At 52.0% G+C, this 26,018-nt stretch overlaps 1 protein-coding gene across 1 annotated transcript; it reads left to right on the forward strand.

The window, feature by feature from the left end:
• Positions 1-3,870: 3,870 nt before the first annotated feature.
• On the forward strand, positions 3,871-24,206 carry SPINT1 (serine peptidase inhibitor, Kunitz type 1). The gene is made up of 11 exons (XM_037396069.1): positions 3,871-3,997; positions 4,179-4,651; positions 13,212-13,363; positions 15,194-15,332; positions 16,425-16,595; positions 17,271-17,297; positions 18,214-18,339; positions 19,260-19,310; positions 20,108-20,278; positions 20,990-21,046; positions 22,271-24,206. Exons 2-11 carry the CDS (start codon positions 4,222-4,224, stop codon positions 22,465-22,467), a joined length of 1,521 nt encoding a protein of 506 aa, XP_037251966.1. The 5' UTR covers positions 3,871-3,997; positions 4,179-4,221; the 3' UTR covers positions 22,468-24,206.
• Positions 24,207-26,018: the final 1,812 nt, after the last annotated feature.

Below are 26,018 nucleotides of genomic sequence, written 5' to 3' on the forward strand. Positions count from 1 at the left end.
TGCAGGGCTGTAGACGACAACTTCCCCAAAGAAAAAATATACCCTGATTACAACTCCCTTCCCCAAAGCTACCCTGAGCACAATGGGAACGGCTCTCAGGAGGACTCAGCAGCCTGTCATCCTTTCCCTTGCTTCGCTGCACAGGACCAGTGGTTAGTCATGGCCCGATGAGGTCCCTCCCTGCCTCCTTCCTCTGCCACATCTTTGTGCCGTCACTTGCATCCTGGTCTCACCCCTAAACCACACCAGGAGGTTTAACCTGAGGCAAATACAACAAAACAAGCAAGCAAGCAAACCTGTCTCCCAAGCGTTAATTATACACGGAGCGGTCCCCAGGTGAAGCGCAGCAGAATGGAGCTGCCTGCAGCAGCCGGTAGCACAAGCTGCTGTCAGGAAGTCATTGCGGAGGGTGATGCCATGGAGCTGGGCTGCACAGCGGGGCAAAGGGGACCTGGACCAAGTCTTCCTCGTTTTTCTGCCTGTCGGGGTCACTTCCTTCTGGAAGGTGGGCATCCACCTGCCCGATTGGATAGCAATCACAGGAAGGCAGCTGACGCAGTCTCTGGCACCAAGTTTCTTACTACAAGCCATGCGTGTCTAAAAGATCTTACAATCTTAGTCAAATATTAAACTATGCTGGGGTTTAGCCCCCAAGTCACCTCCTGAATAGTTATTGCTAGACAGAAGGCAGACACTTCTCAAAGACAGACAAATATTAACGATGACTCAGTGTTTCAGGACCCCTTAAAAACACTCCCAAGTCATAAAATCACACACCCTACTTTCCCTTCATGCTGACATGAATAACGCACGGCTCAGCTGAAGTCATGGGAAATGATTCGTTTGGCAGCAGATGAGGGCTGCGATGGGATTTCTAGGTTAGGAGGGCAGAGAGTAAGTTACTGAGCTGGAAGGAACGCTGCTGCAACACAGAGGTTCCTAGTAGAAGTCCTTGATCTTGGGACTAATCTCAATTAAAATTTTAATTACTAAACCTCTCCAGAAGAAACTAAGCCTATTTAGAAACTGTGCTACTGGCATGGAGGTGGGATGCAGCCCCTCCTATGCTGAAGGACCAAAAACGTGATTTTTAAAGGTCAAATAAACAAGACAGACCCATCTGCTAAGCAGAAAAAAAAAAAACCAACGGGTCAAATTTAAGAATACAGAGAATATAAAAAGTAATATCACATACTGAGGAAACTGTCACCAAAAAAATTTAGCTGGGGGCTGAGCAGGTGAAAAAGGCAGAGGGAATGAGGCTAAGATCCATAAAACATGTACTGTTCATAAGGTGGCTCTGCAGTGAGACTACGAATGATGCTAATATGATCCCAACATGTATTCAGCAACGTATTTCCCACAGAGAGAGAGAATAAATACTCGGTAATGGTGATCCATTCTTTAGGCTGTGGCATAGAATTCTGCAGCACGTATTTAATAATAAAATCCCTGAAACCACAAAATGTGCAGAAAAAGCCACTAGGATAACAGAGGGGAAATGGAGACTGTACCACAGAAGAAATGATTGAAAGGTCATCGCTTGCTTGTGCTAGCAAACTGAAGAAGGATGTGATTTCACTAAAATACATACGGCTGAAGAAGGCAAAAGGAGAGAAGACTTAGAAGTGAAAGGACAATACTGAGCAGGAAAACAATATAAAGTGACTAAATACATTTAGGGTGAGCAGCAGCAAACCTTGCAGCAGGACTTTAGCTCAGCCTTCTGCTGAGAGTAAAAGGTAGCAAAGCCCCCTAGTCTAAAGGCTAGGCTGGATGAGCGTATGAAGGGGCTCGTCCCTTCACAAACATTAAAAAAATAAATAAATAAAAGGGAGGGGCTAGAGATGCCAATCAAGGAGCCCTCCCAGCTCTGTGTCTGTAGGAGTTGTGGTACCTGGCGCAAGCAGGATAGACTTCATGTCCTTCAGGTTTGCAGGAAGCCCTTGACAGAGATTTTGTAACACCACCACGGCTGAGACAGATGGGGTTGTTGCCAGTTAGACAAAAATACCAACCCAGACCGTGCAGGGGCAGTTCTGCTAGTGCAGGTACCCAAGCGTGGCCACTGGTTTGCAAGGAGGATGGGGCCACCTGCTCCCTGAGCTGCACGGTCCTGTGTCCGGGAACTGCACCGAGTCTCACCTGCCTCCAGACTGAGGGCTTTAAACGTTTTTCCAGGAAAAAGTCTCCTCCAGGTTAAATACAAGAGAGACCCCCAGCAGAGTCCCTCAGGCAGTGCAGAATAAAAGGAGACGACCTTGCTGTCTCTTCATTTCTCCTGCGTGTATTTAGAAGTGCAGGACAGCGAGGTCAGCTCTCCCTTCGCTGCTTGCACAGCCTGCAGCAGGTCCCAAAGGCGTACAGAGATGGGGTCTGGGTGGGGACTGGGAGACACCCATGCTGCTTCTGGCAAAGATCCATATAGCCAGCATGGAAACCAAGCATCGCTCCGCTCTGCAGACATGCATGTTCCCCGCTGCCCTGCCATCTATTGTCATGCTTTAGGCTTTGCCTGGTTGTTTTTTTTTTTTTTTATACCCTACCACAGGCAGATCAAAGCAACTCCCTTTCCCAAACAGAAGTCAGTACTGCACACAAATGTCAGCATCAGGCCATAGAATGTCATGAGAGGTATTGAAAAGCAGTGTTCCCACATTGCATTCCCATAGCGTTTGTCTGTGACAGCCAGGAGGGGGAAACGTGTCTCTAAGGACCATCAATAAATCCTGTGAGGGTAATGAGGCTGCATCAGAGGTACAGAAAGAAGCAGCAAGAACTGAAACACTGGACACCAGCCTGGTCCCCAAAACTGCAAAGCCAGCTGCTGTTTGACATGTAGCTGCAGCTCACCATCTTTTTTCAAAGATCTGCCACTCAATAGCATCTCACACTTGCTGCTGTTGTTTTAAGTGACGCAATATTTCATTCCAAGTACTGTCCCAGCAAATTACAAGCCCTCTCTGTTTTCCTCAGGATTACAACAGCAGGATAAGGACAGTTTACCCAGGGGCTTTAGGACTGTTTACAGGCAGAGGGGGCAGATGACACAGGTGTACCTGTTGAACAGAGGAATTTGATCATGGATCTGCAAGTAGAAATGGGAAGGGAGAAAATACACTGACGTTTTGCCAGGCAGCCGCCGTGTTCCCGTGGTCCCAGACAGCACTGTCCTGCGAGGCAAGGGCACTACAAACGGACCGCGACCGACCTACACGAGGTTGAGGAGAGCGGCGAAATAGTGCTCATCAGTGGGGGGTGATAGCCAAAAGTTGTCACGGTGGTGGTGGCGGGGCTCCTGCCACGCTGGCAGCCTCCAGGCATGCTACCAGCTGCTTTCACTCAAAAGGAGCATTGTGTCCTAAGAGCAGGGATTTGATGATTTTGGGGTGCCTGCACTGAGCATGAAACCTCTCACAGCCACAGTGGTGGTGGGCACTGTAGGTGCGGCTGCAAGGTCAGCTCAGTTGGGTTAGCGAGACCTGGGCTAATGGTGGTCCGTGCCACACAGCTGGCCATGCTGAGACCCGGGCTAATGGTGGTCCGTGCCATGCAGCTGGCCACGCTGGAGCACGAGGGCTAGTGCTGGGGGTACACAGGCCACGTGCTTCCTGGCTTTCAGTTCCTTCGAAGCGTTCTAAGCACAGGGATGCAGCAAGCACCTGGCTGGTGGGATGCTCATCTGGAGTGGGTGCCCTTGCAGCTGCGCGAGCGAGAGTAGGGCTCTGGGCTCCCACGGGGAAGGAGCCTTGCATCCCTCTGCCAGAGCGCTGGAAGATGGTATCAGCCTGGCTCTCCTCCCCTTCCTCTTACGCAAGGCAGCATGCAGGGGAGTGACTTGGTGGTTTTTTTTTCCTCTCACAGGTACTTTTCACTTCCTGCACTCCCCTGCCTTTGTCTGCGCCGGAGGCAGCTGGAGGCACACCTGGGGGTGAAGGTGCGGGAGGACGAGGGGGACACCCCGCTGCCAGCATCGGCTTCACCGGAGACCATCCAGGTCAGGGGCTGAGCGTGTGCCTGGGGATGGGGTCGCAGCGCTGGGGGGCACGTTGGCCCCCCCGGGGCACGCGGGGATCTGGAGCACAGGCTCAGCCGCAGTCCGGGTCCCTGCTCGCCCCAGGGTGGCATGCACCGGGCCCGGGCCCTCTTGGCTTCACCTGTTTTCTCCCTTGTTTTAGGAGAGGATTAAGGTCTCGGGGCAGTGAGGATCCGGGTGCCAAGATGACCAAAGGGAGTCCGGGTCCGTGGTTTGTGCTCTGGGTCTGCGTGGTGCTGGCAGTGGACCTCGGCGAAGGGCAGGAGGAAAAACCCTTCGGTGAGAAGTGCCTGGATGACTTCACAGCAGGGGAGCCAGATCTGGTGCTGGATACAGACGCCTCCGTCCAGAACGGAGCCACCTTCTTGTCATCCCCCATGGTCCGTCGGAGCAGGGACTGCATGAGAGCCTGCTGCAAGGACCCTGCTTGTAACCTGGCTCTCGTGGAGCAGGTCCCGGCCGCGGAGGAAGACCACATCCAGGGCTGCTTTCTCCTCAACTGCCTCTACGAGCAGGCTTTCGTCTGCAGGTTTGCCAGGAAGGTCGGCTTTCTCAACTTCTTGAGGAAGGACGTGTACGATTCCTACCGAGCAATGCAGGATCGCAGCTCTAGTGGTAAGGTGCCCGCAATGGGGCTGTGCAAACGGGGGCTGGAAGCGCAGCTCCTCCAGCTGTCCTGTCTGCGGCTGTGCTGCCAAATGGTCGGGAGAAAGCCGTGTTAAAGATGGGGTTTCTGTATGTCCCTCTGCTGCAAAGATTTTCCCCTAACTTTGGTAAACTCAATTCAGATCTGTGCCTCAGTTTAGCTATTAGCAAATGGAGGGGGATCGTTCTTTAACCTATTTGACGCACGTGGAGTGAGTGTTTACCGAACGCAGGCTGAGTTTTTGATACTTGACAATTTAGAGAAAAAGGTATTGTTTTTCTTCTCCCTCCCTCCAGGCCTTTGAGGTTGGAAAGTGAAATCCTCTAAAAATCTACACATCACCACGATTTAAAGGGCTGCATTAATCTCTTAATTGCTCAGGGGCTGGAGGCAGGACGCAATCCACTTACCTTTCATTTTGCCACAGCCTGAATCTCGTGAGCAGCAGCCTGGACGGTGAGGTGTCTCAGTATCGCTCTGCTTATCAGGGCTGGTCCTTGCTGCTGGCAGAGGGAGAGGGAGCTGGGGGAGGCTGCTTAGAAAATTCCCCTTTTGGAGGTGGATTACCCTTCCCCAGCCTCTGGTTCCCTGCTCTGAAAGATTGCACCCAGATCCAGAAAACCAGGTGGAAAACAGACTGCTCTGGAGCTGGCTGCCTGCCACACGCTTTACCGCCTCCAGAGATGTGCAGTGTGCTCAGAAACGCTGAAAACATGGCAGTTCCTCCTTGTGCCTCCTTCTTCCATGTTTTGGAGGAAGGCTAAGGAGGCTGGGGCTGGGTCTCTGGCAACCATAACCAGTTGATGGTATGTTGATGCCTGGGCAGGGCTGTTGGTTGAGGGGGTATCTGTAGGGGTAATCCTCCTCACACACCCCACCAGCCCACCCATGGCAGGGAAGGATCTGTGGAGATGACATGCGCCCAGGTGGGTGCATGGGCTTGGGCTCGATGGCACGAACTGAATAGGTCTTTGATCTGCTGGGATGTGCCAGCCTGTGAGCCTTGTAGGTACTGGAGGTGTGAAATGGCACCAGACCCCACACTGACCACTTCATCCATCCGGAGAAGTAGTGCGGGGGGGTTCAGAGCAGGGCACAGCTCCTTTGGACCAGCCTTTGGGTGTCGCGGGTTTGAAGAGCAGTGTGGCAGGAGCAGTTCTCCTGTCCTCCGTCCCTCCTAGTTCCTTCCCACTGCACTTTAGGGCCTTCTGGTAAATCTCTGTCTCGCTGTTGCAGTAGTTGTCCTGTGTCTCCATTTCCAGGCTCAAAATCCTTTCCACGGGAGCTGCAGTTAGCCAGGAACTGAAGCCCCACATCCGCAGGGCCGGAGGGGCGTGCTGGCAGCTGTCTGAACTCCTACATGCTTTGTAGGAGGAAAAGGGTATGCATCATCTCCAGTACATCCTGATTTCACAAGATTAGATTAAAATACAACGTACTGTTGAGCAATTCGGTCTCTCACCTCTACGGACCAGCACCACATACAAGGAGACTGCAACCCCCTCCTCACTTGGCTGGTCCCAGGGCCTGGCATTGAACGTGTGTGGGTCTCTAGGAAGTGTCCCTGGGTCCCTGAGCTCTCTGTGCCACCAGCGGTGCTGTGTCTGCCAATCTACGGCACCTAGCTGGAGCATCCTACCCACCGACACGCAGGACCTGCCTTGCAAACCATCCCTAATGCTCCTTTTGCAGAAGCTGGGATGGCTGCAGTGGAGCAGGAAGACCCAGGAGGGCTTATCAGTGAGAAGTGAAAAACATGTCAGCAATGCTGTTAGGGATACTCTGCCTGCCGAGGCGGGCATGCCCCTCCTTGTTCACGTGGGCTTTGCACCACGCTGCAGGTGCACGAAGGGCTTGGTCCCTTCTGCACCCCATGGTTGAACCCTCAGAGGGTGCAGGGTACCAGGCAGGTCTCCAGCTGCAGTGACAGCCACTGGGAAGCTCGCCAGTTCGTGTTTGATCAGGCTGCAATGTTCATGCTGTGCTTCGATGGGAAATGCCTTTCCCTCCTCTCCTAAATTCTTAGGCATCAGTCTTTAACTGATCCCAAAAGCTTTCTGACTCACACTGAATGACGCCGGGGGGCTGGCAGGAAAAGATATGAAGGACTGCTACTATTTATTAATCCAGAGCTGAAAAGGGATTATCTTACTGGAGGAATAGCAAATAATAACAAGGGCTAAATCAGACCATACAAGCTGGACCCTCCTCCCCACAGTGGTGGTGATGAGATGAGACATTTAAGGATGCAGATCTCAATTTTGGTTCAGACCCCAGTAAAAAAATCCAAACCAAACCCCCTAGCCCCCCGAGCCATGATGCTGGAATGGGGCCGGCGCAGGAGGAAGGGCCTGTCCGGGCAGGAAGGCAGGTGCCTGGCTGTCACCGAGGGGAGCGGGGAAGGGCACCAAGGGGCAGGAAGCCAAAGGAAGGAGCCTCTGGGCACCGAGCCTGTCCCCTGGCAGCGTAAGGAAGCTCTACAGCATTTTTTTTCCAGATCTTTGGGGATGCCTGAAGAGGCCAGGTGAAAATAGTGTTAAGGAAGCTTGTTTCCAGCATGTCAGGTTTTCCTCCCAAATGTTCATAGGCAAAAAATCTTGGTCCAGGTTTTGAACTGGAGACAAAACTGTCTTGTCTTCCTGCTGTTGTGCTTTATCGCTGTTAAAATGTGAAGCTCTGTGGCTGCTCTGGAGCCTAGGTTATTCTCAGCCCCCTGAGGCTGGTTCTAAAGGTCTGCAGGAAGCTTATATGCTGCTTTATCATCCATCCCTTTCCTTTATGTGCTGCTGTCAGGTGTCCTAGGAGCCTTTAGGGTATGTCCATGTGGCAATCTTCAGATGTCCTCTGCAATAATGAGGATTTAAAAGCATGTTTTTTCTAGTGAATAGTGAAATATATCTTTAGTGGTCCCAGTGGGTGACATTAAACAAAAAAGCCATGCGTTGCAAGACCCACACTGCTACTACAGGGAGCAGACCTGTTGAATTAAGACGTTTATGTATGTTTAGGAGACTAGATAACACTTGAAAGAGACAGCACAGCTGGGGGCTGCTGAATTGGCAAATTAAATCCTAGAGCGTTTCCAGAGCCTGATGGAAGTAGCTGGAAGCTGGGAGAGCCTTGTGCGGGAAGCACTGTGCATGCTTGCCCTGTTCTGGCTCTTGCTCGAGCATCCACAGTGAGACCGTGGGCAACTGCACGCAGGGAGGGAGGCACCCTTGCTGTAACCCACAGTGGCCACTCTTACGGTGTTATGACTTCAGAAAACCCTGTGGGTACAGGCAGCAATGAGTGCAGCTGAAAACTGGCTGCTGCACATCGTCCGAGTGTACTTCAGGTGTTTTGGAGAAAAAGAGCTTCTGAGCCCTTTATAAGCTGGTGACGACAGCTTGGCTCTGTCCCTTGCCTGTTCCAGCTAACATACAGCCCAGAGCCTCCGATGTGTTTGTTAAAAGGCAGTATCCCCTTAAATGATTCCCCAGCCTGAACTTTGGTGCGAGTTTTGTGCCTGGCTCATTCGGGAGGGGCAGGCTCACCATGCACTTTATTGCTAATAATGGAGCTCAGTGTTTAAGTAACTACCCTGAGTTTATTCTGGTCTAGGCAAACCAGTTCTGGATGTGAAACTGGAAAATAACCTCCCTGAACCTTTGTCCGTTTCTTGAACTGAACCTTTTGTGGTGGTTGTGAAATGCTCAGTGACGCTCTCCTCCTCCTCCTCCTCCTCCCGAACTCGGGGCTTGTGAGTGGGAGACGGGAACGCTGGGGAACCACAGGATTCGGGATGTGTCCGCTCCTGCCTCACTGTGGAGGGAGATTTGCAGGTTAAAACTCTGGTAGTGCAAAAAGGAGAGCTCCCCCAGTCTGAAGCTCATCTCGCTCTGAATGTCTGGTCCCGAGCTGGTTTCCATCCCGTGGGCCCAGCGCAGCTGAACGGAGCGGTGCTGGGATGCGGCTGGGCTCAGACAGGTCCGATCACTGCTCCCCAGGGCTGATGCCGTTCAGCCCAGCACCAGCTGCTCGTCCTCCCTGGCCCAGCTCCAGCCAGGGCAGGGGAGCTGCGCGCTCGGTACCCAGCCAGGGGTCAGGAGGGGCACCCGCAGGCCGGCCGGTCCAGCTCCCTGCTCAGAGCGGGTGATGAGCAGCTTCACCTCCACATGCCGTGAAATCACCGTTTGCCACACAGACTTTACTGGAAGCACCGCATGGCCCATGGCAGTCCTGGGTTTGGGCTCGATGATCTTAGAGGTCTTTTCCAACCAAAATGATTCCATGGTTCTGTCTTGTAGCGGCCTCGTGTCTTGTCTCTGGAGCTATTTAAGGAGACTGGAGGAACAAACCCATCTTTACGAACGTGGCACAAAGAGCCATGGGAAAGTCTTTCCCTCCACTTGCTAAAGCAAATCGGACCAGTTCCCCACACCCCGGAGAAGGGTGGAAGGAGCCTGGTGGCAGCAGCAGGTTGCATTATTCTGAAAATATAATCCATTCAGTCGTGCTGTGTTGTTTGCGAGAGGTTGAGTTGACCCGCTGCATGTGCCTCCTACAAACCGTTATAGAAACCTCCAGAAATTAATGCTAAGAGCTGCTTGGCTCTGCATGAGTTGTTGGAAAACTGTGTGGCTTTATCCTGACATTTGCTGCACAGCCAGGATGAATCCTGATGGATAGAGCCTGTATTTCTCTTTCTCCAGGCACCGTGTTGCACTGCCTCGTGCCCTTCTCCCTCTCCCCCTCCTCAGGCAGGTTAGACTGATAATCCTTCATTACCTTTGCCTGTCACAGCGGAGGGTTTTATAGTGTCGATGGGCCAGATTTCAGTGACCCCCCCGAAAGCTGCCTGCTTTTGAACGACTTCCCTGGAAGCAGCGCAAGAGCAGACCGAGCTTTAGCATTTTCAGGGAGAGCCGCACTGCTGCCCACCTCTGTGCCTGCTTTTGCAGCAGGCAGGCTCAGCTGGCTGCCAACGCTTGACATCACCGGGGTTGTGTGTCTCATGGAGACTGGAATTTGGGTGGCCTCATTTCTGCTCCTGTCTCTGCTACTGGTCTGCCCGGTGGCTTGGAGCAATGGCTTTTGTTCCCGGTGAGGTGCCTCAGTGTCCCCGGTGTGAGCCACACTCATCTGTCTGTAAGCTGCTCCTGCAAGGGTGGGCAATGGTGGGCTGGCCTGGGCTGGCCACGTGAACCACGCGAGTGGCAACCTCCCATCACCCGCAGGGTGCCTTGAGATTGCTTTGCAGTCTCAGGGTGTATCTGCATGAGCACTGGAATGGAGGAAATCTGGTTTTCTGTGAATTTGTGTCTCGAGGGCAAGAGCTGATACCTGAGCTCCAAAAGAGAAATCCCCAGACTGGGAGCTCTGCAGGTGCTTTCTGCTGCCAGGTCTTGCTGGTGCCTGCATGCCCATGTAGCGAGGTCCCCAGCAGGGTCTGCCCCCACCTAGATGCTCACTTTTGCAGTCCTTGTAGAAATTTAATATCTTTTCGATTCCTGTTGCCCCATCAATTTTGGTTCAAGTTTATTCATTGTTAGAGGTGAAACTGGACAAACTGCTGACTGCATAATCCATAAAACTAGATGAAATTTTTAAAAAAACAAAAATCAGGGACTGAGGCATGAATACGCTGTGAGCCATGTAAATCTGGTTTTAAGCATTTTGGATTTACTCTATCAAGCTTTTCTCCAGGATCATTAAGGGAAGGTATTTCACCTTCCAATGTATTTTATAAATAGGAGCAGAAGTTGTCACTTGATGACATGACTCCAGGAGCGTCTGTTCCACGGTAAAGAGCACAACACGGAACAGCATCATAAAGCTTTAATCTCCCTGTTAATTACAGAGTTTTACAGCGGAAACTTTCCATAGTCAAAAGAGCATTATAGCAAAGGGAACTTTCATTTTTCAAACAGACTTTCAGAGCAAAGCAAATGGAATGGAGGATGTCCCTTCCGCGAGCAGTCTGTGGGTCTCCTGGCTTGGTCACCACTCGGTTCTGAAGCTCAGGTGGAGAACAAGCACGTTGCCACTGGGAGCTTCATATACCCAGTGGAGCAGAAATGCTCCAAACTCACCGAGCTTTCGGACATCCTGAGGAGAAAGGAGAGAGACTTGAAAACAACGTTCTTAATTTCTAGTGGGAGTCCCTCCTTGGCAGTCACCATACATAAGCAAATACCCTGGCTATTTTTGCAGAGGTGAGGAGGGTTGGGAAATTTGGCTGGTCAGACTTGGGACCTGGAGAAGTTGCTGATGATAACCAAGCTTTTACCTCACCGTGCAATCCACAACCCAAAGTAACTAAATTGATCTGTGGAGAAATATTTGGCCTGCAATTTTTAATTATTTTTTTTTAGTGTACATGCTTAAAAGTCTCAAGGGAAAAAAACGATTTGGAGTTGTGGGTTAATGATCAGCCTCTGTGTTGCTGAAGAACTGGTCTTTCCCTTGTGCAATTGCACCCTTTTGCAGGGCTCACCCTGGGAGGAGGATGGCAGGGAGCAAGCTGCATTTCTCCCTGGCAGGCTCATGGCGTTTTCCTGGCAGGAACAGCAGGAACGTGCTCCTTTTCCAGAGCTTGTAGTGCCGCGTACAAGGTGCTCGTGGGGCTGTTTGCCCCTGTTTGGTTTGGAAGGTGTTGCCAGCTCCAGTCATGGCTTTTGCCTGTAGATGTTCTTATGGCAAGGCTACTGGAAAATAAAGCAAAACTCCATTTATTTGTTCTACTGCCTCAAAACGAAGAGGTGCCAGGCCCTCTCGGCCCTGCTGGGTGTCTTTCACCACTCTGGCGTGCAGCTCTGAGGAAGGAGTGGTGGGGAGGTGTGCCTCACCCAAAGGTGGGAGGACACAAGGGTGGGAATCTCAGCTTGCGTCGTCTTCCCAGCCTCTTTCCAGCTGGGTCTCCTCTGCCTATTCTGGTGATCAGATCAAGCTCAATAACGTTACTAGGCTTGTTCCCATATTGTTCCCACCCGATACTTACATGAAGAGATGGTGTCAAGGATAAAACTGGTGGCAGGCGCAGAGATGGCAGGGACCAGTGTGATAAATGCGACCAGAAGCCCTGCAGCTGCCCCCACTGGAAGTGGCAGCCCTGGTGCAGCAGAACTGCAGCCCTGCCAGCCCAGCGGTGAGGGGTGGGCTGCAGGGGCGGCTGCGGAGGGCTGGCGTGCAGAGACCCTCCCCAGTCCTGCCCCACAACAGGCTGAGCACCAAATGTGTAAACAAGGGGAGGTTTGTTTCCCCTGTGCTTGCTGGTGGCAGCAGCATTCGTAAGACCAGAATAGAATGAATATGTCTTCACTTGATGTAAGACACTAGAAAATAGAAGATTCTGCATGGATCTGTGGTAACTGATCCGGAACACATTACAAAGCCCTCTATCCTACTAAATTTAGTGATGAGAGAACTAAAAAGTATCTTGTTTTGAATGTTGGGTTTGTTTGTATATATGCCTGATGCTAAAGGTCACTTCAGTAGGCTCTCACAAGGGGCAGCAGCTGGGACCCGAATCCAGAAAGACTCCAGAAACTTGAAACTAGGAGCGAGTCTACAACAGTGAAAATAATTAGCCGATGGAGAAGTTTTCCAAGGATTTTGAGCCCTAATCCTCTTCTTGAGTCACAGCCGATATAGCAGCGTAATGGTAGAGTGATTTATATCTAGCTTATAAATGACGATCGATACCTTTATGAAAGACTCCGGCTGAACTTCAGCACGGAACGTTGAACTCTGTGTGGGCGCTGCCAGGTGGAGCTCTGCAGGCTGGGCGGCACGGGCCGCCTGCGCTCCGAGGCGCTGGGGCCGAAAGGAGCCGTGAGTCCGGCCCGTGGTGCTGTGCTGCTCTTCTTGCCGGCACAGGCAGCCAGCAGCTTTCATCTCTTACACTTAGAGTCTGGAAAAGTGTGTAATGGGTTGTGGAGGCTGCTAGTAAGCTATCCACGGAATGGCACAAAACCAAACATCTCATGAATGACATCTGTGTGCTTTTTTTTGTGTCGGAGAGCAGGGTGGAAGATGAGGCGGAGGAGGGATATTTCCCACCGAAGTCCCACGCTGTGTAGCTCTGGTTAAAGACACTAACAGAGGGCACAGAGATGGTGGTAGGAATGATGAGAGTCAGTTCCACATTCTTCAACACCCACATCAGGTCATCTCCCTAAGTGAAGGGTGGAGATCGCCGGGTGCTGCTCTGCGAGGATGTGGCCTGGCGGTCAGAAGCACGGTGGCCATTGCCACAAGGACACCCTCTGGCAGCACCTGTGGTGGGCAGGGGTGGCCAGGGAGCCAGCCGGCTCAAAGGCAGGGCCAGAGTGGGTTGCGGGGTTACTAAATTAGCGAGGGCAGTAATAACGGTATTGATTGCCCGCTGCTTGCTCAGGCTGCAAGTACAGCCGTATGAAAATGTTTTCCTTTCAGTCCGTATTGATTCAGCCTGGAAGAATCCCCCTGCCGTGTCTTCCTGTAACACAGACAAGGACCAGACCCTTCAGCCTCTTACCCTAGCCCTGTCCTGCATTTCTTCTGCAGATGACCATCCTCCAATAGCCCGCACTGGCATGGACATGAGGGTACAGCCCGGGGAGCCGGTGATGCTGAGAGGCACAGAGAGCACGGATGACCGAGGGATAGTCAGCTATGAATGGAAACAGGTCCTTGGTGACCCGTCTGTGGAGATGAAGGTAGGGAGCTGCAGGAAGGAAGCAGCTTGCTCAGTGTCACCTGTGGTCCGCACTGGGTTGGGCTCTCTCAGCCGGTGGCCGAGAGGTCACCTTGCCCTTCCCTCTTCGAGCCAGTCCACCCACAAACCTGCTCCCAAAAGCTATGGAGCACTCCTCGAGATTGCCCCCACCCTTGCACACTACTGGGAGGTGGCATTTTGTGTCCTCCTCAAGTCTCAGGATACCATCTCAGCCCTTCCTGAGCAACACCTGATCTGCCTGGGTGGGAGCACCCGGGAGGGCAGCAGCTTCGGAGCAAGCGCTGCCTTCTGCCCCCAGCACCCTGCAGCGCAGCGGAGCCTTGCCCTGCTCCCCTTCGGTGCTGCTCCTCCTCTGGCCCTGAGTAACCCAGCCTCAGGCTGTGACTTCTGTTTGCCTGGGGCTTTTCCTGGACTGGAGAGGAATTGGAGAGGAATGAAGCTGGGTTAATTAATGTTGATAACATACAGCTGTGGGCTGGCTGCAGGGGGGGGTGGGTTGGCTGACATGGATATGGTGCAGCTGTGGCTGGTTCTGTTAAGTAGTTAAATAGCTCTGAGGACCCTCACCTTGAAGGGGTGAGGGAAGTAGAAAGAAGAAGAGAGCCTTGGATGCAGGAGGGAAGAGGTGGCTGGATGCAGTAGCAGTAGCAGCAGCAGTAGTAGTGTGGCCTGGCCTGGCCTGGCCTGGCCTCGCGAGGAAGGAGAAACAGCATAGGCAGTGGATGAACCTTTGAAACCCTGTTGGGGATTGGTGGCCGGGGCAAGGCATGGGAGCTACTTATTGAAGTTAAGCTGGTATGGGATGGTAAAGGCCTTGTTGCAGCTGGCTGGTTTAGCTAGTGCTGTGACACTGGACTTTGCCCCTTTTTAGAGCACGGGTTCCTCCTGCTGTTTTATCTGAGCTGGAGCAGAAGTCGTGTCTCTTGACTGGCCCCGAGATCTCTGGGGTGTGAACGCTGCCTATCTAATAGATGTTAAATGTGAATCCTGGCTTCAGAAGAGCAAATGATTACTGCTAAACTTCTGTAGAACTCTCTGGAAAGCCTTGGAGACCTTGTGGCACCTTTTGCAAGAATTAGTAAATGAGTGTATCAGGCCCACATCTGATTGTGAAGAGCAGCAATGATGAGCTCTAGGCTGCTGAGGGGACTGTGAACACTGCCTTCCTATCAGGCTGTGTTACATACATTAAGATATATGGCAGCGCTGTGCTCGCTTGAAACCTAACCAAAAAGGCAGCGTGACAGCAGAGGCCTGATACTGTTAGCAAATGTAGGGGAAAAGTTTGTCTCGGTGATATCACAGTCTTCTGTTTGGGCAAAATAACTCGCACCTTTTTTAGAAACCTCTCAGCAGGCAATAACAGGCGTTCATTTCCATCTCTAAAACAAAATATACTTATATTCCAAATGAAAGAGTATATATTTCTTAAATACACTCAGCTTATTCCCAGTCTACTAAGTAAATGATTCACAAAAGGTTTTAGTTTTTAAAAAGTAAAATAAAAACTATAGGTATTTCAGTGCTCTCCAGAGTTTTGTATTTTCCCTTGTGCCTTCACAGTGCCCCAAAAGGGGAACTCTCTGATGAACCCTTGTGGCACTCTCCCTGCTGTTCCAGCTGGGTACCAGCCTGTGGGTTTGCGGGGGTTGTGTAGCACTGAGACATTTTTCATGCCCGACACCTGCTCAGGGGGTTCCAGCCAAGCTCCTTTCTTCCTGACACAGGAACAGGGACCTCGCACGGCTTCACTCCCCCTCCTTTGTTAGAGGCACCTTCTCCTGCGTAACCCTTTCTTTTGCGTTCTCAGAAGCACGAAGAAGATCAGGTAGAAATCTCCAACCTACGGGCGGGGACTTACGTCTTCCAGCTTACTGTCACGGACACCGCGCAGCAGCAGGACTTCACCAACATCACCATCATGGTGCTGGATTCTGAGCAGACGGAAGGTGAGCCTGAGCCCGCAGTGTCTGCCTGGAGTCCCCCGGCCTGGGTACTGCCCTGGCATCAGGAGGGTGCTCTTCTCGGAGGGCTGAGTAGGGGAAGAGCACAACCAAGAGACTGGACTCACATGTTGACTTCTCCCAGTAAAAGCCTGCACCTGACCAGTAGTGGAAGGTCTCCATCTTCACAGCGATCTGTTTTAGGGTTTTCGCATCCTCCTGCAGACAAAGAGGTGGCCTGCAGTAACCCCATCCTCTCTGCATGTCATTGCCCTCTGCCGAGTGACACCAGGGTGGCTGAAGCCCAGGGTACAACTGAGGGTGTAAGACAGGAAAACCTGAAAGGTTTTGTTGACTCCATGGTTTTGCTGTGAAGACCCTAACTCCCGTAATCCGCAGGATAGGTGAAGCTGTCTGCGTGACATCAAAATGTCCCTGGCTTTATTTATATGCTTTACTTTCATGGCCTTGTTTAATGATTAAGATGTTCAGCATTACAAGTGCATTAGGAGCAAGGAGTTCTTGCCCAAATGGCTGGCTAGTAGCTAAGCAGGGAATTTCTCCTCCTACCGCAGGTACCATATAAATGTAAGAACAGTCATGTCAAGTGATGCTAATGGCCTGTCCCAAACCAAGTACACAGTGTGCAGCAGTGCCCAGAGGCTGATACTTTGGAAGGAGCACAAGAACATGGCATGCTACCAGCAAATCCCTACTATGCTTGGCTAGTCCCCAAGGAATTTGCAGCTAGGAGATTTTTTTAAGCAGAAGATGGTGTCTTTGTGTTTAATAGCCATAGATGAATCTCCTTTTGACCTCACATAATCTTTGCGTAGCAGCAACATCCTGAAGCACGGAGTTTCACAGCTTACCCACGTGCTGTGGAGAAGCGACTCCTTTTGCTTTATGGATGTGGCACCTTCTAATTTGATTTTGTGACCCTGCCTTTCATGTAAGAAAATATAAACCATGATTCCCTACTCACCTTCTCCAAGATTTTGTACACCTTCCAGACAAGTCCTTTGGAAGACTTTCTCCTTCGTATATGTGAAGGCAAAGCAAGCTAACCAGAGCCTTTTGTGGCCACTTTCTTGACAGAGCATTGTTTGACTCCTAAGAAGGTGGGTTGGTGTCGGGGATCTTTTCCACGTTGGTTTTACAACCCGAGCCTTCAGCATTGTGAGGAATTCATTTTCGGCGGCTGCAAGCCCAACAAGAATAACTACTTACGGGAAGAGGAGTGTGAACTCGCCTGCAAGAATGTTAGAGGTGAGTCGTCTTTGAAAATCAGCCCCTTCTTTCTCACAGGATTGGGGTGACCCTGTGGGCAGGTACCGCGGGTTCTTGGCTGGCACTAGAACCCAGAGAGCTGCGGAGGCTGGGCCAGTCACGGCTGGGAGCCCGAGCCGTACGCCGCCAGCGCATCTGGCCCCGCTCCTGGGGCACTCTCCCGGTCAGCGTCCCTGCTGTGTCTCCGGCCGCAGAAGGCCTGAACATCCTTGTGTCACAGCTGAAACCTCAGTTCGGAGGGCAGCATCGAGCTGTGGGCGAGCCACAAGTGCTGTGCTCCCAGGATGAAATTCCCCGTCCTTGGCACCCCTTCGCCAAGGCTGAGTGTGACCTCGCGCTGCCGCAGGCGAGCGGGCTGAGCCTCCGCAGGCACAGCTTAGGGAGGAGGCGGGAGCCTTGGAAAGGAAAGGCAAGGCCGTTTGGGAATGGTCTAGCTGGGGGTGGGAAGTTCCCTGTGCTCCTCCAGGCCTGCCGCACGTGGGTACGGTCATCCGGGGTCTCTGGGTGGTGGGCACCCGTACCTGTATTTCCCCTCCCTAACCCCTGCAGGGCTTGCTTCCAGAAAACAGGCACTTCTTAGGCAAGGTATGAAGGTACTGTAAAGCTGATTTTGAGCTGACAACGTTTATTTTATTTTTCCCCTTGTCTCTTTAGGTTCTGTTGGTGGGCGACAACAGCCAGGTGAGCCTCCTGTTCCCGCTGCGCAATCCTCTGGGGCTTTTGGTTAACACTCAGTCAGTGTGCAAAGTGAGGCACTGGAGACTAATTTCTTTACTGAGCCTTTCACTTTCATGTCGTAGGATAATTCGGGTTGGGGATTACCTCTGGAGGTCATCTGGTCCAACCTACTACTCAAAGCAGGGCCAGCCTGGAGTCACACGGCTTGCTCAGGACTGCATCCAGTCCGGTTTTGGGTACCTCTGACCAAGGAGATTTTACACGTTCTCTGGGAAAACTGTGCCAGTGTTTGATGACCCTCGTTATAATTTTCCCCCCCCCTTGTAGTGAATCACTTTCCATTGTTGCAACATGATCTTGCAAAAAGATCTCGTGTCTGATGCTGCCCCTCCTATTACTTACTGTGCATCTCCAAAATGAGTCAGTCTCTGTCTTTTCCATAACCTCACACTGGGTTTTGTGCTCCAGCCACTTGCTGAGTTTCTGCTGCTTGACTCCGGTATGCTGGTGTCTTCCATCCACTGGGAGCTCAGAACTGGGCACAGCATTCGGCACTTGGGACCACCTCTGGAACGACGAGGGGTAGCCGCTATTCTCCGTTGGCACTTGAAGCCCACTGTATAGGTTTTGGTTTGGCGTTCCTAATTTAACCCCCCACGCTTGAGCAAAATTTCCATATGCTTCCCGAGTAGCTCATTCTTGCTCCCACCTTCTGTGTACTTCTTCTTCGAGAGGCAACATGGCAGTTCCCAGAGCAGTGTTTCATTTATAAAAAGAATTTTTTTCTTTATTTTTGAGTCCAGTCTGCCTTGTTTCTTGTTTGCCAGCCTTATCAGAGCTTTTAAGTCCTTCCTAAAGCATCTGTGTGGCAGGGAGAAACAACAAGCTTTAACGAGCTTCTGCACTGTTTCTGATGCAGTGTGCAATGGGAACTGTCAGTCCCCCTTCTTCAGATGCAAGGACGGCTGCTGCATTGATGCCTATCTGGAGTGTGATGAAACCCTCGACTGTGCTGATGGATCAGACGAGATGTATTGTGAACAATGTAAGTACTTCAAATTCTGGCTTAGACAACTTCGTATCTGCCCAGGGATGGGTGCAATGTAAGTTACAGGTGCTGACTGAGTGCTTTTTGGTCCTTTTTGGTGCCTTCTGTTCTTATCTCCTAACCCTGCCTTATCTCTTTCCACAGGATTCTATTTGCAGGTTCTGCCATCCCCCCCATCACTGCTGACCGCAAGCGGTGATCTTCCTTCTGGGATGTTTCCTGCCTCTTAAATACTCTTCGATTCTCTTCTCTGCACCTGTCTGTAAGACTTCAGAGCCTGTCCTCTCCTTCCCTTCCAATGTTTTTCTCACTGAATGACCTCACCTGCTCTCTTAGAGATGGGACATGGGAAATGAAACCGTGATTTCTCCCAGTCTGCCCAGTGCCAGTCTCCTTAATATCCAGACGTTATACTGATGTAAATGCGCAGTGGCAAGATGCCCAAGTCTGCAATCTGTCTCCCCACTCCCTCCCTCTTCCAACAGTGTCCCCATAATCTCTTTCCTATATGTATGTGTTTTGTTGCTTTTTAGGTTGCAAGCATACGATATATCTCTCTTGCCCTCTCTTGTATCCTTTGCTAGTGCTCTTTTACAATTCTTGAAACCTGGAGTGACAGCAGCTTCCCCATACTTCTTGATGGAAAAAAAAGTAATAAGAAAGCAGCCTTTGTTTTCTTTAGTCTCTGTATTTGTGAAACAGAAATTGGGAATAGTGTCTTGTTATTACATTTTATTTTTCCCATGTTCCTTTCATAGCTTTGAGATATTCGAGAACCTCAGAATAAGATCTCCCTTTCCCTGGTCGTGATAGCAATGTGCAGGAAAGCCCCGTCTGCCCATGTCCGCATGGGCAGAGGCATTTCTTTCGCATTCAACTGGTGGGAGAAGTTTTAACATGAAATGTTTCTCTCGCAGATGCTCGTGAGTTCAATAGACTGCAGAAAATCAATGTGACCCACAAGCAAGGTACGTACTGTCCAGAGAGCCTGGGCTGACATCTGTCAGCTTTTGGTTCTCTTCTTCACTCTGTTGTGTCATGGTAAAACTGCTTCCCTGTATAATTCCAAAAATGAGCGTGGCATCTGGCTAGTCCCTGTACTAAAAACGAGCAAGAACCTTGGGGACAGCCGTTTATAGCCTGATTTTTTTTCCACCCAAGCAGGTCTCATGCATAGTGCCTGTAGGGCACAGCACCCAGCCCATACAAAACCCTGCAGCACTTTGTTGGAAATCCTGCAAACCAAAGCAGTGTGGGAGACACAACAGTGTCATAATACGAGTAATCCTATGCCTGTGCCCCATCCCGTCCCTTTCCCTTGTTTGTACTAGCGGAGGCAGTGGCACGAGGACTGGGCTAAAAGGGTAGATCCTATCCCAAGTCAGCTTGGATGCAGCTTGCTTGTAGAGAGGACCCGAGCCCGACTGTGGTTTCTGTGTGCCCAGGCTCTTCATGTTCCCTTCTGCCTCCTGAGGAGGACAGGTCGTTCCTGTGGGGGGTTGAATCCGAGGTCTCACGTGACTGCATGCTCTGATGTTCCTTTCTCCTCCGTGCTACTGGGGTTTATGGGCAGGAAGCAGCTCACCTTGGCAATGCCAATTGGAGCAGCTGGCAACTGGGCAGTGGGCACCCAAGAGCCACAGTTCTGGCCATGGATTTCCTCTGCTGTGGTGCTTGTGCTCTTTGCCTGGGAGCAGAAAATGTGGCTGCTCCTGCTCTGGGAACACACTGCTCGGGCTAGAACACCTCTCCCTTGCTTTGTCAGGTCACTGCGTGGACTTGCCCAATACTGGACAGTGCACCGAGAGCATCCCCCGCTGGTACTATAACCCGTTCTCTGAGAAATGTGACCCCTTCACCTATGGGGGCTGTGGGGGCAACAACAACAACTTTGAAGAAGAGGAAGAATGCATGAAATCATGCTCGGGCATCACAAGTAAGTAGACACGGTGAGGGCTGGAGTTCTGCTGTTCAAATGATGAAAATCACTCCAGATTAGGCTCTGTGGTCCCGAAGAGGCAGTGACTTGGGGGCTTTCAGTCAAAGCAGCCCTGCTTTCAAACCCTGGCCATGCCTCACAGTGTTCTTCAGCATAACCAGCGCCTTATGGGGAGCAGTGTGGGTCTACAGCACCTTGCTGCAATGCAGCCTGTCGTTTCCCAGAGCTGGAAAACATTCTGGGTGCTGATGTTAGAAAAGGGACAGAGGAGGATGACAAAACTAACTAGAGGTACGGTATGGCTGCTCTAAAGGGAATCCAACTTTCTAGCTTGGCTCTAGTTGTCCGCAAGTGGGAGGGGAGAAATTAAGAAAATCCTCAATGAGACTTATTAGGCAGAAGTTTTAAATAAGCGAGAGGGAAAGGTTTACACTGTAGAGCATTGGATGTGTTGCTGCGGAGGCCAACAGCTGGAACAGGAGGAATCCTGCCAGATGTGTCTGTTAGCAGGCAAACTGCTGCTGCTTTCCTGAAGTGCCCCCCTCAGCCACGCTGCTGCACAGCCTGCCCCGAGAGCTCAGTCCTGTGGCTGTCGAGGGGGTGCTGTATGCGTTCGGTCACTGCAAATACACTCCTCAGAAACTCCTCTTACCCCCTGTTCCCACCCTTCTTTGTAAATTGTTTTTCCCCTCTCTATTCCCAATTCAGAAGCGGATGCCATTGGCCGGAGATGGGAATCATTTGAGTCCCAAAGTGCTATCTTAAGTGAGTAACAGCTTTTCCTACAGAACTTGCTCGTTGCTTTTACCCTGTCCTGGAAAACGTTTTCCCTTTCCTTGCAAATAATAGCCTTCTTTCCCACCCCTGTTTCGAAGCTGAGGGAGCAATGTGGGCTTTGTGGGATGCTAGCTGTGGCAAGAGATGCTCCTGTGCATTGTGTACCCGTGTCCAGTGTCTCCTTTGTCTGAGACTCAGGAGCTCGTATCAGAGTCTCCTGATTTACCTTCCATCAACTTGCATGAATGCTCCGCTGTCTGACATCCAAAAATGGCAAGTAAATCTTCCTAAGGGCCAAGTTCCATAAGGGCCGCTAACTTCTGCAAGGAAGAAGGCCCGAGTGGGTATGTGAAGAATGTGGCGTGCTAAACGGTGGGGAAATCTGGTGACCTTATACATCCTCTCTACGACTGCAAAGAAAAGCACAGCTATTGAATTCAAGTTCTTAAAACTGTATCACATGTTAAGGTCGGTGTCCTTTCACCACAGAGCTGTAAGTCCTCTTTCTTCAGCAGAGAACTCTGAAACTCTGCACTTTTGGTCTTCAACCCTAGAGACTGATTTAGTCTTCAGCTGCACGCCAGCTCCCCGATGCATCGCGCTTGACTCTGCACTGGCGATGCTGGAGGCTGGCCGGCTGTAGGAGCCCAAGCGTGCTCAGCGCTGCTGCGAGCTCTTTCCTCCCAAACTCAGCCTAACCTCCTCCCAAACTCAGCCTAACCTCCTCCCAAACTCAGCCTAACCTCCTCCCAAACTCAGCCTAACCACTGTCGCTTGCTCCAACACTGTTATCTGGACCAGGCGCTGGGTTCTGTGCCCCCCCTTGGTGCCTCCCTGCTGACATGGAGCAAGTGCAGCATCGGCAGCAGGACCTGGCGTTACTCGCGGGGTGTCGGAGCTGCCGCAGTCGGGGAACAGCCTTTAGAGGGCGTGATGCATCTGGGAGATGATGGAGCTGGAATGTGGGAGACAGGCGGAATGTGGGAGACAGGCGGAATGTGGGAGACAGGCAGCCGTACCCCAGCCATGCCCTTGGCCATGCGGTTGCCTTCTTTCTTCTTTGCCCGCCGTGCAGCGCCCACCCCGCTGCCAGGCCAGCTGGTGCCCACCTCTCCCTTTGCCAGCAGCGGCTTTTGTGCCTGCACCTTCCTGCGCGCTCCTGCTGCGCCAGAGCTCACGGCGCAGCCCCTCTAGCATGTCATGTGCCCGCAGGTGCCTTTGAGGTGGTGATCGCCGTGCTGCTGGGGATCTGCATCATGGTGGTCCTGGCAATCATCGGCTACTTCTTCCTGAAGAACAGGAAAAAGAACAGCCGCCGCCGGCAGCCAACCACCGCTACCAACTCGACCCTCTCCACCACAGAGGACACCGAGCATCTGTTCTACAGCAGTGCCACCAAACCCGTCTGACCCACAGCCCCCCTCTGCAGCCCAGCACTGGGGCACTCCCCAAAACTTCTGGAGTTCCTTTTTGAGACACGGGCTTGTGCCTGAAGGACTCTTTCTCTTTGAAGACATTTGTAGCATCAGGCCAAGATCTAGCCATGATTTGGCACCGTAAGTGTTTGTGATTGTCTTGGCTAAATGGCTGCTCTGGGAAGTGAGGATCTGGGAGCATGTTGATGGGCCCTGATGTCTGTCCCTTCCTAACCTCAAACAATCCAGTGAAAGTCTGAATTACATCTGCCTTCCTACTCAAACCCAGAGCACAGATCCGCTCGACTTGCTGAAGGACCCTGGGACTGGACCTGAGTAGCATCCATGCTGGCGAATGGTGCCAGCTCACCAGAGCCAGCGATCTTTTATTCGGAGTGCCACTTTCTTCCACCAAACCTCCCATTTTCCTCCCTTCCCACCAGTCCTCTGCAAAGTGGCCCTGCCTCCCAGCAGTCCTCCCACCTGTGGCGAGCCTCTCGGGGGCTGTGAGATTTGTGAGTCACCGTCCAGACTTGTTCCAAGGGCTCTGTGACACTCTCCGGTGGCTCCTATTTAGGAAGGAAGCCGAAATACCTGCTTTAATCACTAGGCTTTGCTTTTTAACAGAAAAGCACACCTAGATTTTTTTTTTTTCTGCCTGGCTGTCGTGTTACAGCCTCCTATGTACAGTACACGTCTATCATTTTCTCTCGGTGAGTGGCCTTGGTTGCTTTTCCAGTGTTCAGTCTGAACCCACACCCACTGAGAAAATACCTATTTATTCTCAGATGAAAGGAAAGGAAATGTCCCTACTTCTTCTGCCGATGGGGGGGTGGAAGGACCCAGCTCGCTCGCAGCTGGACCTTTGCCGCAGCTTGGATTTCGCTGCGCTCCCCTCCGAGCACGCAGCCTGACCTGAGCCCTGGTGCCTCCCAGAGCACAGGGGTGAGCTGGAGGCCACCAGGCAATGTCCCTGCGCTCCCTGGCTCCTGCTGGCCCGCTGCAAGGTGAGCCCAGCCCTGGGAGGGCTAGAGCTCATCCCCGGCCCCATGGCAGCGTGTGACATCCCCGCTTCGGTGAGGTCCTGTGTATTCCCCCATAAGGCTGTTTGCAGCAAGGTGCTCCCCAGATCTGTGCTGCTGCATCTCTTCTGTCCAGGCTTGTACGTCTGGGAGCTGAGGACTTGTGTCGGGGGCAGAAAAGCTATTTCTGAAGTGCCTGGTAGGCTTAGTCAGCTGTGGGGTCGGCACCAGCCCCCAAACTCCCAGTGCCTGCTGCTCTTGGAAAACTGCTGTGAAAGGGGAGGCCGTTGGTGCCTGCATGTTTGCATGTGTGTGAGCGCACATGTGTAAGAAGCATAAATCTATGTACAGACTTTAGTTTGAATGCTTGGACCCTTTCAGGGCCGAGGGCAGAGCAGCTCTGGAAGGCTCTGGTGAAGCCATGCCCAGCTCAGGGCATGGCTCAGCTCCTCTCCAGTGCAGCTCATGGGGCTGATAACTGGGCTGGAAGGGAAGAAGCCGCTGCCCGCAGACTGCTGGCAATCTGACTGCACACTTCTGGTCAGGGGCATCTGCCCCGGTCTCCTTGGGGCTGGTCAGATTCCTCCATGGCTTTTCATGATCTGCCTGGTATCATTTCTCTCCATCTCTTTGTTTTTCCCACAGCCTATCATGGCCTACACAACAAAGGTAACATCTTGATTTATTTTTTTGTGCGCTCGCTCTGATAATAAAAAGGATTTGTTTGTCTTATCTGACTTGGGAGTGGTGTCTGAGAAGCAGTGACCCGCAGAGGGGCAGGTACCGCTCCCATGCCTGCTATCTCATGCCTTTCATCTGCCCAGCCTGCGGTGGGACACGGGGGAGCGCGGGGCTGCTGCTGCAGCAGCAGCAGGGGTCCCATGGCTTGGGGCTGGGCGGGTGGGGGGCGATGCAATATGCATGGATACCTGGAGAGGTAACTGCCACGTAAGGTGTGCTGGGAAGTGAGATCATTACCCACTAAGTCGCTCAGAGAGCAAGGCAGGGTGTAACCTGAAACTGGGTTCCAGCTGGTCAGACTGGTTTGGGGTTTGGGTCTGAAACCCAAAGCAGACACTGCTCTTCAAACTGGAGTTGCTCTAGCTGTGTCTCCAGGCTGGCCATGGCCCAGGCACTACAATGTAGAGTTAGCGAAATGCAAATTTGGCTGATGGGCAATGTATATGTATGGGAACCAGGCAAACCTGTCCCTGCCTCACTGACCTGGCGGTGCTGGGGCTCCAGGTGCTGCTCCACAGCAGAAGGCTCTGCCCTGCGCTCTGGTCTGCACTGGGGGGTTTGCTCTGTTGCTACCACCCCTCTCGCCTGTCCTTCCATTTGCAGCTGTGTTATATTTATACATTCCATTTTGCCTACGTTATCCCCAGGTCCCTTGAGAAGCTGCCCCAGGAGCAGCTCTCTGCTAAGCCATGCTCTGCTCAGCAGACGGGGTCACTGGGCCTGGCACGGTGTGGGAATGCAGTCCGAAACCAAGGCTGCTTCTCTTGATGTCTCCAAAGAGAGAAGGCTGTGTGTTTTACTGTCTCTTTCCCTGAAAGCACATCTTTGTGTCTCCTGGTGTTAGCCACGGCCCCAGTGGAGCCTGCACACATCCCCCCCCCCTTCAGTTGGCAGCTTGCAAAGGGCTCTCTCCTCCAGCCCAGAAGCCAGAGGGCCGTGATGTTACCCCAAATCTGGGTTCTTCACCTGTTGTGCAAGAGCAGATCCATGCACAGAGTCAAGATATTTGTTTATTGCATGCCTGCACAGAGCTGGGTGCTTGGTGGTAAATCCACAAGCTAGCACGCTAGCTAACACGTGGTAGAACATTTTATATGCTTTGAGCAACTGTTATCGGTTCTTTTATGATCACATTCAGTCACCGTTATTGCTTCTTGTGAGCCTTGTCTCCATTGAAAGGTACTTTGAGTCATCGAACCGTGGAATCATTGAGGTTGGAAAAGCCCTTTGAGACCATCAAGCCCAGCTGTTACCCCAGCACTCCCAGCCCACCCCTAACCCGTGTCCCCAAGTGCCACATCTGCACGGAGGGGACTCTCTGTGGCTGCCGAGCTGGATGTGGGAGGTGTTAGCTCACAGATAAACACTGGGTGTCTCCAGCTTCCCTGTGGCCCTGCAAAAAAACACAGCAGCCACCCCAGCACAAGGGATGGCTCCACAGTGGCAGGGCAGAATATTGTCCCCTGCATGAAAGCCACAGTGATGTGATAGTTTCTGATACGTGGCTTTAGCTCTCTGGCCTAATTTATTGCTGAAGGAGGAAATTATTTTGGTTTTGAGGTCAAAAGGTTTGTTCAGGTTGAAAAGAGAGCTCTAAAGCTGGCAGAGGGAAGGAACAGGGTTGTCTGCAAGCTCTGCATAATGTAAGAAATCCTGAATGTCACTTCCCCCCCCTCACGCAAGCATTAGAGATGACCAGACTTGTTCCTACAGCAGTGTGCTTGGAGCTCTTAAACAGAGCAGATGCAGATCTGAAGCGCCACGGTTAGTCCGGCGTGTGGT

The sequence above is a fragment of the Falco rusticolus genome, chromosome 7 (genome assembly GCF_015220075.1).
Source record: "Falco rusticolus isolate bFalRus1 chromosome 7, bFalRus1.pri, whole genome shotgun sequence".
Classification (NCBI taxonomy): domain Eukaryota; kingdom Metazoa; phylum Chordata; class Aves; order Falconiformes; family Falconidae; genus Falco; species Falco rusticolus.

Excerpts from the sequence above, each read along its gene's own strand:
- SPINT1 (XM_037396069.1), top strand. The coding sequence starts at position 4,222 with ATGACCAAAGGGAGTCCGGGTCCGTGGTTTGTGCTCTGGGTCTGCGTG. Across the intron at positions 20,279-20,989 it reads ATCATGCTCGGGCATCACAA|AAGCGGATGCCATTGGCCGG; the intron begins GTAAGTAGACAC and ends TTCCCAATTCAG. Across the intron at positions 21,047-22,270 it reads GTCCCAAAGTGCTATCTTAA|GTGCCTTTGAGGTGGTGATC; the intron begins GTGAGTAACAGC and ends ATGTGCCCGCAG.